Consider the following 13377-nt stretch of genomic DNA (forward strand, 5'->3'; position numbering starts at 1 on the left):
TATGTTGTAACAATCTCCTCTTTTGTTTAACAATCCAGCTAACTTGGCACCGGATCAATTTGGGTATAACAAGTAAATGCAAGAAATAGCAACATACTTCCATTTATTGTACATTATAGCATCCTACTTCTATTTCTCCCGATTAACAGCATTGCACTTCCAAAAAAAATATATCAAGGCATTGTACTTTCAAATTTTTATAGCATATTGTATTTTCAATTTTTTCTTATTAGGACGTTATACTTTGAAATTCCTAACCAAAATTTAACAGTAAAAAGTGACATGAATGTATGTTGCTACTTCTTTTGCATTTGGTAGTAAATCAATCTAGGTTATAACAAAATACTAAACCCAGAAAAGGAAAAAAGGGTAGAATGCATGAAATATCAAACCTATGTCTGTTTATTTGTGTATTGTATTATCCTACATTCCTTTCTACCAACTACATCATTGTACTTCCACTTTTTGTTCTTATCAAGGCATTGTACTTTAAAAATCATGCTCAATTTTAGAATAGGAGTTTAGTTTAAAACATCTACCCAGTGAAAAGTGTAGAATGCTGTATTAGGATGAAATGAAAGTAGGTTGCTATTTCTTGCATTTAAGTTTAACCCACAGAATAGAACCGCAATATGAATTGATCCCAGACATGTGTTGGGATTCATCCTCCCTTTGTTCATGTCCAGCTTCTTGTCGTTTAAAAACTATCCAGAAATTCTCTGCTGCTGCTGCTGCTGCTTAATTCATGTAAGGAGACTGTTATATTTTGTACATCTAGTTGCAGTAAATTCTACAAGAAGAGAGCAGTTTAATCCTAGACACAAATATCCTAGTATTCATCAGATTTTATCTATCTACTGTACAAGATAATCAACATGTCACTGTATTTATAATAGGGAAAAAGTCAGAAAAACCCCCAACAAACTATACCTATTGTCCCAGATTAATCAGGAAACCTTTTTTTTTGTCCCAGTTAGGTCTATGGCTGTTTCAGAGTCAATTTTTTGTGTTCCATTTTGGCAAAAAACTTTTGCACAGCTAAAATCCCTGATCAAAGAAAAAATTAAATCCTAGCTTCCTTTTATCCATATTTACATCTTTTTTCTTTAGGTGTACAAAAAAAATCACATAAGGACCTAATTGGAACAAAAAAAGTTGTGACTAATCTGAAACAGTGGGCATAGTTTGTTGGAGTTTTTCAACTTTTACCCTTTATAATAATATATGTCATGAGGTAATATGAGACAGGTTTTAGCAACAGGTGATGGATGGAAGATGGTATGTTATATGGTTCATACAAACAAGCACATACTCGCATACACTGGAAACTCATTACACAGTATAGAGGGGTAAAATTTACAAGGCTGTTTGCTGTTTAACTTCAGTTTTAAGGTAGTTGTGTGGGTAGGGGACGAAAACAGAAATACAACCAGGAATAAAGAGTTCACTGCATTATTAGCCACAGCAAAGATAGAAGGTGACAACCATCACTGCTTGAAAAACAAATCAACTTTCTCCTTCATAGTATATATATATTATATATATATAACACATCGCAAAATGATGGGAGAGATATTTTGCCTTTTCAAAAACAACCAACCATCACCAGGTGACCTGAAAGTCTGTATACGGAGGTGTTGCTGCTGCTTCTGCTGCAGCATCACCAGAATCCTCGTCCATCTCATTTTCATTCATCCTTGCTGCTTCAATCTATATCCAACCACTCAAAACAGAAACAAATCAACAAATAAAATTTTATTTATTACTTTGGAAGCTAAAGTTGGCGAATTGAGATCCTTTTCTTCTGTTTACTGTTACCTCCTTCATTATAATGCTGTTCTCTTTTTTCAGCTGTGTTTCCTGTAAGTAGAGAGTAGAACAATTCAAAATTCAACAACCAGAAAAAGCCTCAAGAATCAATATCCAAGGAGTGAATGGGCTGGGCTATACCTTCTCTTGCAGGTCCTTGACAACTCCCATCATTAGCTGTGTCTGAACCAAGCCATATACAAGTCAACATATATATATATATATATATATATATATATATATATATATATATATATATATATATATATATATATATATATGATATGTGCTAAAAAGAAATCTTTTTTTTTTCAACTGGTAAGGTAAGTAAGCTAACCTTCCTGATTCTGACTAGGCGGAGAAAGTTACTCAAATGTCGTTCCAGCTGATTGAAACCAGCTATATCTAGATGTTTGATATTGTTCTCTTCCAGATGGCTGCATACATACCATACCATTGAAAACCAATAAACTCAAAGTCACATACCAGTTACACTTGTGTAGGTAGTAAGTAGAATTAGTATGTGGTAAAAGCTTTTTACTATGATATTACCGTTGGACTATATGTGTCAGCTCATCAACAGTACACGCATCCCCATATTCTGAAGCAAGCTTCTGCAGTAGTAACAAGTCTCACAAAAGATGGAATATAAGATTCACTGTCATATCAAGCTAACCAGAAAATATATCTGATGCTGGATATGCATACCTCTTGTAGGGTCATGCGGGTAATTTCTTCTGTCTTCTTGTAGCTTTGATAGCTGCTCAGAATCTTGCTCATGCTGTTTTACAACAAAATAAAACAAAACAAAATCAAACCCTAACTCACTGGTAAAAAGAAAACAACATGCAAATCGAAGGCAGAGCATAAATTTGTATGGAAAACACACTCTTCCTTAAATAAGCCTAATTTGTTTACAGTATTTCCTAGTCCCTACCCAAGTAAAATTATTTATAATATATTCTTCCTTGAGACATTGGTATGTATGTCAGAGCTGCACCTCCAACATCTGTTAATTTTGTGTCCCTTAATTAATCAACAATGCATATGTATGTATGAACCTATTAACTGGTTAGATGACTTTTTTGGGTTGATGATTACAGCTGACAAGAGTAAAAATAGTATTTTAAGTTGGTTGGAGTAAGAGTAGTGAATGTTTAACCAAAACATAGTAATTAGTAAATAACAAACCAGATAAACTAATGCATAACAAACCAAATAAATAAAATTACCAAAATGCCCTCAGATCATATAGCTAAAATTAATGAGCCTGCATTTCCTGTTTTACCCTTTCTCTTGTATGTAAAACTTTAAGCCTAACTTAGCGATACCCCACCCCCTTAGAACCACCTTGTCAACAGCCTTCCATTATTAAAACCAACCTCCATCGATTCCTCATTTCCCTATCGCAGCATTATGACAAAACTTATGACCATCATGAGATAACGACATTTTCAAACACCACCCTTCCATCAGTATTTTCAAGAAGCAACTTCAACGGATATGTAAGTGCCCTTTTAACAATTTTAGCTCCCACCTTCTGCTCCTTATTGTTAAGAGTGTCTTTAATGACATCAACTATAGCAACAAGGCACAATAAAGCACACCCAACTTGAATAACTGCCATCTTAACAAGGTTTTTGCTTTAGCAACTGGTTTCTTAACTCGTCCTTGTGAGCTTCTACAACCAATGATGGTGGTTATATCTAAAATCAATACCACTTTAGTCACGAGCCCTAAGACTTCAGTTCCAGCATTCTCAAGGGTTAACCCTCCATCGTCCTTTCTCACATTACGATTCCTCGGCAAGAATAGCAATATTAATAATATCATCAAGATATCAACTTTTTTGTTCCATTGTATCCTTAATAGATTGGATTGATGGGGCATATGATCAATTCCTTGTATTACAATTACAATTCCTCTGGCATAAAATCTTTAAGACCGAGGGTTGTAGCTATTTGAACCATATGACCACTATTAGCAATGCCTTTATCTTGACTTTGATTTTGTGACCCCATTTGCAACATCTTATGAGCAATAGGTTGAAACACAAGATGATCCAACAAAGCACTTCCGAAAGGTGCCACACGTCCGCATTTGTCCATAAGAGAGTGGTTACCTAAATATTGCTCTAATGCTAGAGAAAGCAATTGTTGTTGCTCTTGCATCTCCTGTTTTGTTATTGTTTAGACAATTGTTCATCTTATATTGATAGTTGTGGTAAACTCAACAATTGAGGTTCTTGAGTGAGCCTAGGAACAAACAACTTTTTAGGAACCCAATGGACCTAAAGATTTATCAAAAACTTGACCATGTAAATTTGTCATCTTAGGTTGATTTTGTAGTGGCAATCTTTGATGAACTCTAAGGATGCTTGAATAGGGTCTACATGCCCCTACTGTGAACTTGGAAGTTTGACCAATTTGAACCACAAAGTATGATATGAACTTAGAATTTGGAACACTTAATTGTTGAATAATTGAGATCTTGAAGAAAATCATATTTAGAGCTGTGAACTTGGAAGTTTGACCAATTTGAACCACAAAGTATGATATGAACTTAGAATTTGGAACACTTAATTGTTGAATAATGAGATCTTGAAGAAAATCATATTTAGAGCCGATAAAAGCCGCTTCCCTTCTAGACCAAAGAGAATAAGGAACTTAGAATTTGGAACACTTAATTGTTGAATATGATATGAACTTAGAATTTGGAACACTTAATTGTTGAATAATGAGATCTTGAAGAAAATCATATTTAGAGCCGATAAAAGCCGCTTCCCTTCTAGACCAAAGAGAATAAGGAACTTAGAATTTGGAACACTTAATTGTTGAATATGATATGAACTTAGAATTTGGAACACTTAATTGTTGAATAATTGAGATCTTGAAGAAAATCATATTTAGAGCTGTGAACTTGGAAGTTTGACCAATTTGAACCACAAAGTATGATATGAACTTAGAATTTGGAACACTTAATTGTTGAATAATGAGATCTTGAAAAAAATCATATTTAGAGCCGATAAAAGTCGCTTCCCTTCTGGACCAAAGAGAATAAGGATTAGACATTGATCTTTGCCTTTCTAGTTGTATCATTTTGGCCAATGGGTACAAGTTATTCCCATTATTAGAAGGAACTAATGATACAAAGTTCCTAAAATACCTCAACATACCTTTAGAAATACCAAAGAACCATCACCCAAGTTATTAGAGATCAGTGACTCAGTAATCTTATTCCTAACCTTCATAGCCACCCCTTGAAGTCACGTGGCGATGGCAGTCTGGCCGCAGATGTATCATAACATCTCCAAGTAGAATACATGGCGAGTCTTGAGATGCATTTGCAAGACGTAGACGTACTAACATTTCTACCCCTAAGTATCCACCCTCAAACCAACCGATGTCACTCGTAAAAGGACTTGAGGATCCTTGTACAAGAGAACCATGTCTTCAGGAGATGGCCATGGATGTCGGTACGAGTATTTGTGGTTCTATTTCTAATAGTTCATTTAGTTGCATTTTAATAACAAGATTATTACCATTCTATTTAGACCCGTCTTTGGAGTAAATATGGTAATTCTTGTTGCTAACATCACCTTTTTGAAGAAGATGGGGGTTCCCACCGAAAGATATGCCATCTTTTCTAGAACCTAAAATTTGATAATCATATTTAGCATGAAAATCGAATTTTAATTCAGAAGTTGATAAGTTAAGACTATGGGATTTTCTTGTCAACAAGCATTTCAAACAAAAGTTATTATTGTCGCCTAAAGAGTGATTACCTATAAGTAGCCAACACCTGTAAGTAGCCAACAGATAAACCATCGGTGGTTGAATGGAAAACCCACCCTCTCATCTACAGATGTGGGTTTGAATCGAACATCTACTGGGGTGATTCATTTGTGAAAAGTTATGAAATTGCTTTGGCAGCGGGCCTTCCTTTGTTACCATTGATACAATAATGTTAGGCTTTGATTTCTCCATTTTAGTTACCAAGTCCAGCACAACACACACTTGGTCCGGATTTTGAAAGAAAGTTTTTTCTTAATAATTTGGGACGGAGGTAGTAATATCTTTACAAAGCCCATTTATGTAATGACCTACCTCTTTCGAATTTGATGCCTCTTTGAGTGGAGTTGGCATTTCATTTAAACTTTGTAACTTTGTTATGCCCTACATTGCTTATATATTACTTCGACTTTTAAGATTTATACGCTAGCAAAATACCCCTTATTGGTCCCAAGGGGCATGTTTAGCATCTTATTCCATCCTTTCTGGTTCGTAGTTGATTTAATTGTTCCTCTGCCCCATCATTGAAATCTCGACAGTAGTGGTGGTGGTAGTGGCAAGGCAACATCAGTGGGGATTTGTAGTTGTTGCCTTGGCATGCTTTCTTTAAAATAGTGGAACAAATCCTCTTTCCAGGTAAAATGAAGCTTCTTATTCTTTGTACATTTTCTCCAGAGGAATTAGGTTTGCTTAGTTGTAGGTAATTTTGCTATTGAAGAACTTATTTCTTTCAAACCTTCTTCTACTACCTCTACCCTTTGAGCCAAAGTTCGTAGGGTCATTACTCTTATACCAATTGCTACGACTTATACTAAATTGGAGCCAAAGTTCGTAGGGTCATTACTCTTATACCAATCCCAGTGGAAAGATGTAGGTAAGATGTAGAAAGTTGTCGCTTCATCTAAGGGTGAAGAGTATAATGGTGTATTTGAGATGTAGAAAGTTGTACCTTCATCCAAGGGTAGAGAAACTACATCCATAGATAGATTTATGTCACATAGAACGTGAGCCCACAATGGTTAAAGTAAATACTAGCAGTAGAGAAGCAAAAAATGGAGACGAGATGTTAAAATAGAAAGCAAAAACTAGCACTAAAGACGAATCAAAAGAGGGGACAAGAGTAAGAGGGCAAATATTACACAAAAAAACACAAACCAGTAGGAAGAAACAAGAAAAAACACAAACCAGTAGGAAGAAACAAGAACCTACACTAGTCTTGCACTGCTTTGCCACCATGGTTCTAAACTTCAACGTCATCATATATAATGTTATGTCCGTTATAAGAACCAATTATTTCATGTCTTAACCTTACGTTATTTTCCCACTTTCTTCAAGCATCCTCTTCTTGCATCATCAATTTGGTCTTTACCCTATCAATTGCCTTCTTAGCTTATTTTCGATTATTGATGCCATTCCCAACGGATTTATGATTGTTATGTTCCATATCATGTCTAATAATGTTCTTAACACATGTCAATCGCAATCCTCATTTTCACGAATTTGATCTTTATTTCATGATCCGCAAATCGGGTGAGGATCGGCCAATATTCTGATCCATACAACATATTTTGCGCCTATGTTCTTTAAAAATTATCCCTTTACTTGGGAGCTAGGCATTGTTGTGTTGAATTATGGTGACCACCTTTTGCTCTAACATCCTGCCTTAATGTGGTTGGTAATATCCTCTTCGACACCTCCTTTCTTATGAATTGTAGACCCAAAGTACTTGAAACTCTCCTTTGGGTGTAGAACTTGCTCGCCGATATAAACTTTCTCTTTCATAATTTCGTTCCCATTGAAATTACACTATAGATATTTCATCTTAACTATGGCGACTCTGTAACCCCTTTTCTTCCAAATTCACCCTCTAGGTTAGCTATGAACTTAGGCTCAACTTTCAAAACATCGTCGTAGGCAAAAAAGCATACACAATGGCACCTTATCCTAAATCTCATGAGATATCTCGTCCATAGTCAAAGCGGAGATGTATAAACTAAGGCCTTACATCAAGCTTCCACCGAGATATCTCCTCGTTTATATGTGTTGTGTTTAGGCAAAGTATAAATATGACTACCCCCTATTCATTTGTACTCATTTCATCTTTAAGGCCACTAAGAGCATTCTTATCTATCCGAAGTCATAAAAGTCTTCTCTTGTATATACTTAGCTTTCATTCAACTTTGCATGTGTTTTACAAGCCCCTTCCAACCCTTCCTAAGGCTTAAATGTTTGTTGATAACAGGATCATCAAAGTGTTTGCATGGGATTTACAGAGTAACCATTTAAGTTGTTTACTCGAGAAAATGTTGGGATCTCTATGGCGACAAAGTCCCATGATATGCAAACTTGGGAATTAATTCAAGAATAGGTTGAAGACTGTCCCAAGAGCTCGATGTGTAGCAAAAATTTGTTGAGAAAGAGCTACGTGACATCCATGAAGAGATTTATACAATGAAGTTGGATATTTCTAGCAATAGTAACAACTATAGCTTCACAACCCTAAACTTGAAGGTTCCTAAATCGTGGGTGTTTAATGTTAAAAGAAAGCAAAAATGGTAGAGAACTTTCTATATAGACTCGAGAAGTACTTCAAGGCCATGTGAGTCATCAACAATGCCACAAAGATTTGCAATGCTCCTATCTTCTTGCAGAAATATGCTCAATGATAATGGTGAAAGAAGCACATTGACCTTGGGAAAGGCACATGTGTAATCAACAAACAAAGCATCTTATTGCAAGTTGGACAACTATACAAGTGGTCATGTAGATGGAGACAAAGAAAAAGGACCTCGTGTCCATGTTAGGTTGTATTAGACACCTTTCACCCACACAAATTATTAAAGAAATGAAGGATCTAGATGAACGTCGAAGAAGACATGAACACGTACCATAATCATCTAACTTGGTTGTGGAAAGATGCTAACTCAAAATGAAAAACCAAGCAAAGACGCTGCAAGACCAAGAAGAAGCAAGTTTGTCAGGAAGGAAGACCAAAACGAAGGCAAGGCAAAGACCTCTTTGACACCTAAAACATACAAGTTGCAACCAAAGTCTAACTAGGAGTCTAGGACGTTGCAAAATCAAATGGGGTATTACGGCTTAAAGTGCATGGTTAAATCCAAGGTAGCTCATAACACTTGGAATTATGTAGACATACCTCTTAGTCTCCATGTACATTCTAAAATGTGTCGCTCAGTTTATTAATGGTTAGTTTGTTATTTATTCTTAATTTGTGTAAGTCGAAGTTAAAAAGGTAAGCCCTCTTCATATTGTATTCACTTCATCTTTGAGATTGATAAGAGCATCCTTACAATCTCTTAGCATTTGAAATCCTCTCTTGTATGCTTAGCTTTGATTCTATATTGCAAGTGCTTTACAAGTCCTTTTGACCCTTTCTAACACTTACTAGTCTGCGTGATTGCAAGATAGGCAAGTGCTTTACAAGTCCTTTCGACCCTTTCTAACACTTACTAGTCCGTATGATTGCAAGATATGCAAGTGCCACACATGTTATTTACAAGTTTGATGTCAATAAAATATTGTAACCGACTCCACCAGCAATTTTCAAGCATTGTTGAAGCCTTAGTTTCTCATACAAGGTTCCGGTTGTGCACAAGATTCAATATTAACACCATGAAAGGACGATGGATTTGTTTTGTGTTCTACAAACAGGATAAGACCAACTTGCACAAGCACAACTTGAAGTATTCTAAAATTTGCTTTATTTTTAAAGTTTTGAATAGCATGTTGGAGGTCATCCATAACAAAAGAACCCTGGTCCTACAAAATAAATAAAAAAAGCCACCAATTTGTCGAGGTTGACCATTTAGAATGATATGATTTTCCAATTGACTTGCTCAACACCTACAATGTTTGCACCAAAACAGCTTCTTTTTTGGCATGTTGCAACAAGTAGGACACCAAATATCAAAATATCTTTAGATAGAATACGGATTTTCAAATTTATACATAGAAAGAGTTTGATCATCCACAAAAACACATCTAGTATGTCATTACTAAGCATGCTTTATTTAAGTTCCAATCACGTATATAAATAAGATTGCACGCCCACGTATAATCCAGTTAAATTTTACTTATATAGCGTGATAATTCACAAGATATACAGTAAAATCTCAAGCACACACAAGCTATATTCACACCTACCAAACGTGGACATGACCAAAGCTCCAAGGCAAAGTACTGCCTGAATATTCCTGTCATATCAAATCATGGTTTTTGCAAATTTTATGTTGTGGACCAATAACAGTGTGCTAAAACCAAGGTATTATTTTATGTCTGTGTCTGTCAACTCCTAGTTCAATTTTAGTCGTGAAGTGATTTTGCAGGTGGGTCCATACATTCTTAAAGAAGTAAACCAAGATACTATATAAAAGTAGCAAACCACCAATAAGATTAAGATAGGCTATTTTAAGTAAAAGATTCTGATTCACCATAACTATATGGTAGAGTGGGACTCCACATAAGATCACGTATATATTTATATTTGAGACTGCAACTCTATATACCGGGAAAACATCTTTCGAATGGACTACACAACAACTGTGTTAGAAGCTTAATTCATCAGCAAAAATTATTACCGGTTAAGTTTCCAAAGTATAATGACATACATATCTTTAGTTACTTTGCAGTCGTTATATTAATGGATTAAAATTTGATGAAGAAAGCAAACAAACGATATTTTTAAAGATAACCCTGAACGATAGTGGCCTTATGGAAAATAGAATGTAAGTCAGCATATCCGGCCAGTTAAGTAGAAAAGAGCCAAGCCAAGCCAAGCCAAGCCACAAGCGATGGATCAGATACAGATATACGGTAAGATTGTGTAGAATCGGGTGATCATATATAAAGATTGTTGATCCAGCCGATGCAATTGGTAAGAGCATAACATATGAATCCACCAATTACTTAAATGCATCTCAATACATAGTTGAGTATTATTGTATACATGAGGCAGGCAAAATTTTGGCCCAAATCATAATGATCCTCTTTAAAAAATTAGAAATAGATACAGTAGAGATATAATTGAACTTCTTCGTGCCCTAAAATGATTGAAAATGATATTGAAGCGAGTATTGTCTGACTTCATTCATAATCATCACTGAAGATCCAGGTCTCCGTAAAATATGAAAACGGAAGGTCAATTTTTTACAAAAAAACCGGCGATCAGATGACGAATCTAACAAACACGGTACGAAGGAGACGTGTGTATATGATTTTCCATTTCTCATACTCAGACAGGAGAATTAATCGCGCGTACCTTTCACCGGTCGAAAACTCATAGAGCCTGCCTCTGCCGGAAAAGATGAAAAGAGCGACGTCGACGTCGCAAAGCACGGCCAACTCATGAGATTTCTTCATCAATCCATTCCGTCGTTTGGAGAAGGAGACTTGACGGCTGCTTTTGTCTTCGATCCGCTTCAATTCGACCTTTCCTCTTCCCATACCGAGAGTTGCTTTGAGTTTTAGGCGATAACGAGTGCGGCTGTTTACCTTATCGCATGTCTTCCAGAACGCCAGTAATCGCATGAGTTCACCGAGACGAACGCGGTGTTTAGGGTTTTTGTAAGTGAAGGAAGTGTATGGTGGAGACGGTTCGATGGCATAGTATTAGTAACATGACTGGTCACACCGGTTGGCTTATGAGCCAGCATGTGTCGACATGGTGCGACGTGTACTTTAAGATCCCGGCTCACTCACACAGATATTTGCCGTTTGGGTTGGCGGTGTGCAGAAGGATTTTAACTCTACAGTCTTTTTGGGATATTTATCTTGGAATTGGGCATTTCTCAAAATATCTTTGGGTTATTTACATATTCACCCCCGCCCCAACCCGCATTGGATCCCCCTTTTGGGCTTGAGTGAGACTCATCTTCCTTGGAAGTCTGTAGAATGTAGCTAAAGTATAAATACTCCAAGACTTTTATTAAATTGGTATTTTGGCGTCATATGCTCATATTCCTAAATTCTAATAGTTATCTTTTTTTTTTCTTTAAATGGAAATAAAATTACAACCTAATTTGTCAAAACTTGAAATAAGATTTTGAAATACATTTAACAAATATAAACAATTAAATCATAAAGCCCATACACTTCAATAATATTTCAACCTTTAATTTTTTTTTAGTAGACTAGTATTCTAAAATGATGGAGGCTAATAATTGATGGTTTATATACATGGTGTTGGTGTCGGGTTTTTTTAGGTGTTATTTGTTTTAAATAAATTGATTGTTTGTTTTTATGTTACTTAACATTTTTAGCTATCTAGCTTATAAAATTCATGTTCAAAAGCCATTTTATGTCAACCTATGCAATTTTAAAATGTCGACAAGAAAATACATAGCAATATCGTAACTTCATACAAGAAATAGCATTGTTATAATTTATTTGTTTATTATACCGTTGTAATTTTATTTTATTTCTGGTACAATATTGTAATATTTTTTTATGTAAACATTGTTCATCAAAAATTATATATTTGTAGCTTTAAATTTTTAGTTTCTGTTGTAATGTTAATTTTTCAGTAAAATATATATTTGGATGATTCTTATAATTAAATCGATTTATCAAAAGAAAATAGTATATATATATATATATATATATATATATATATATATATATATATATATATATATATATATATATATATATATATATAATTATAAAAGAATTAAAAGTGCGTGTTATTTTTTTTTTCAGAGCACATTTTTTAAACCTACAACAATAATCATTTTTTAACTTGTACAATATGCATTTAAGATTGTATATTTATGTTTGATTTGAAATTAGTATCTATGAGAATGTTCTTTTTTAAACGTGTTACTTTTTAGGTTAGAAGTGGTATGTAAATATTAAGAAATGTCTCATGTTTGTTCTGAAAAGATGATGTGCATATCATTTTAGGTATATGGTCTTTTGAAAAACAAACGATTTACGAAGTATAACATATGTGCATTGTCTGCATAACGCATAAAAAAGTGATTAAGAAGCTATTTTTGGAAGAAAAAAAAAACAAAAAAACAAACAAACAACACCTTAGAAATTCATTTTGAGCTTTTCTCTATATAGACAAAGATACATTTTCAATGAAGATCATTTGTTTTTTAGAAGATAAAACGTATACCATCTTTTTCTAGAAGATATGGAATTATCATTTCTAAAGTGTCTACAAACTCAAAAGAATATAAAAACAAATAGGCTTCTTTTCCCTGGTTTTATTTTATTTTGTAATCAAATTTAATATTTTAGGTGATTAATTTTATGAAGTTTACTTTAATGACGTTTACAGTTAAAGCAAAAAACCTATTATTTTGTTAGAAGTTTATATAAATATGACCAAGAAAAGTAACGATCAAAGACATGCATGTTTTTTTCTTTGTTCTATCTGAACAAAATATTATATACATAAATATCATTTATTATATGAATTTTGTCCATGGTAAATAGTCATTTCATTTTTTGTTTAGAAATTATAATGAATACCAAATTATTGATTATTTTGAAAATGTTATTTTACCCTTATTGTGATCATGTTTAATTATATTTTATTTTATTGAAAGATGTATGTCTGATTTATTTGACTAAAAAATAAATATTTGTAATTATTTATCGAAATAACCAAGTTTTCATTGATGATGATGATGAAGAGATTCAACCACATACTAGTGCAATCATCGTGAATATGTCTCAGTTACCTAATCAAATGGTTTTGCCGGATCAAATTGCTAAAGGGTTAATGTAAATTATAGAATGAATATTT

At 34.2% G+C, this 13377-nt stretch overlaps 1 protein-coding gene across 1 annotated transcript; it reads right to left on the reverse strand.

Moving 5' to 3' along the window:
• Window positions 1–1283: 1283 nt before the first annotated feature.
• Window positions 1284–11275, reverse strand: LOC145087822 (MADS-box protein FLOWERING LOCUS C-like). The gene is made up of 7 exons (XM_079025898.1): window positions 10879–11275; window positions 2518–2590; window positions 2362–2423; window positions 2147–2246; window positions 1951–1992; window positions 1819–1860; window positions 1284–1710 (listed from the first exon to the last, which is right to left on the reverse strand). Exons 1-7 carry the CDS (start codon window positions 11145–11147, stop codon window positions 1603–1605), a joined length of 696 nt encoding a protein of 231 aa, XP_078882024.1. The 5' UTR covers window positions 11148–11275; the 3' UTR covers window positions 1284–1602.
• Between the last annotated feature and the right edge of the window lie 2102 nt (window positions 11276–13377).

Source organism: Lactuca serriola, chromosome 2, assembly GCF_051521515.1.
Source record: "Lactuca serriola cultivar US96UC23 chromosome 2, Lser_US96UC23_V15, whole genome shotgun sequence".
Classification (NCBI taxonomy): Eukaryota; Viridiplantae; Streptophyta; class Magnoliopsida; order Asterales; family Asteraceae; genus Lactuca; species Lactuca serriola.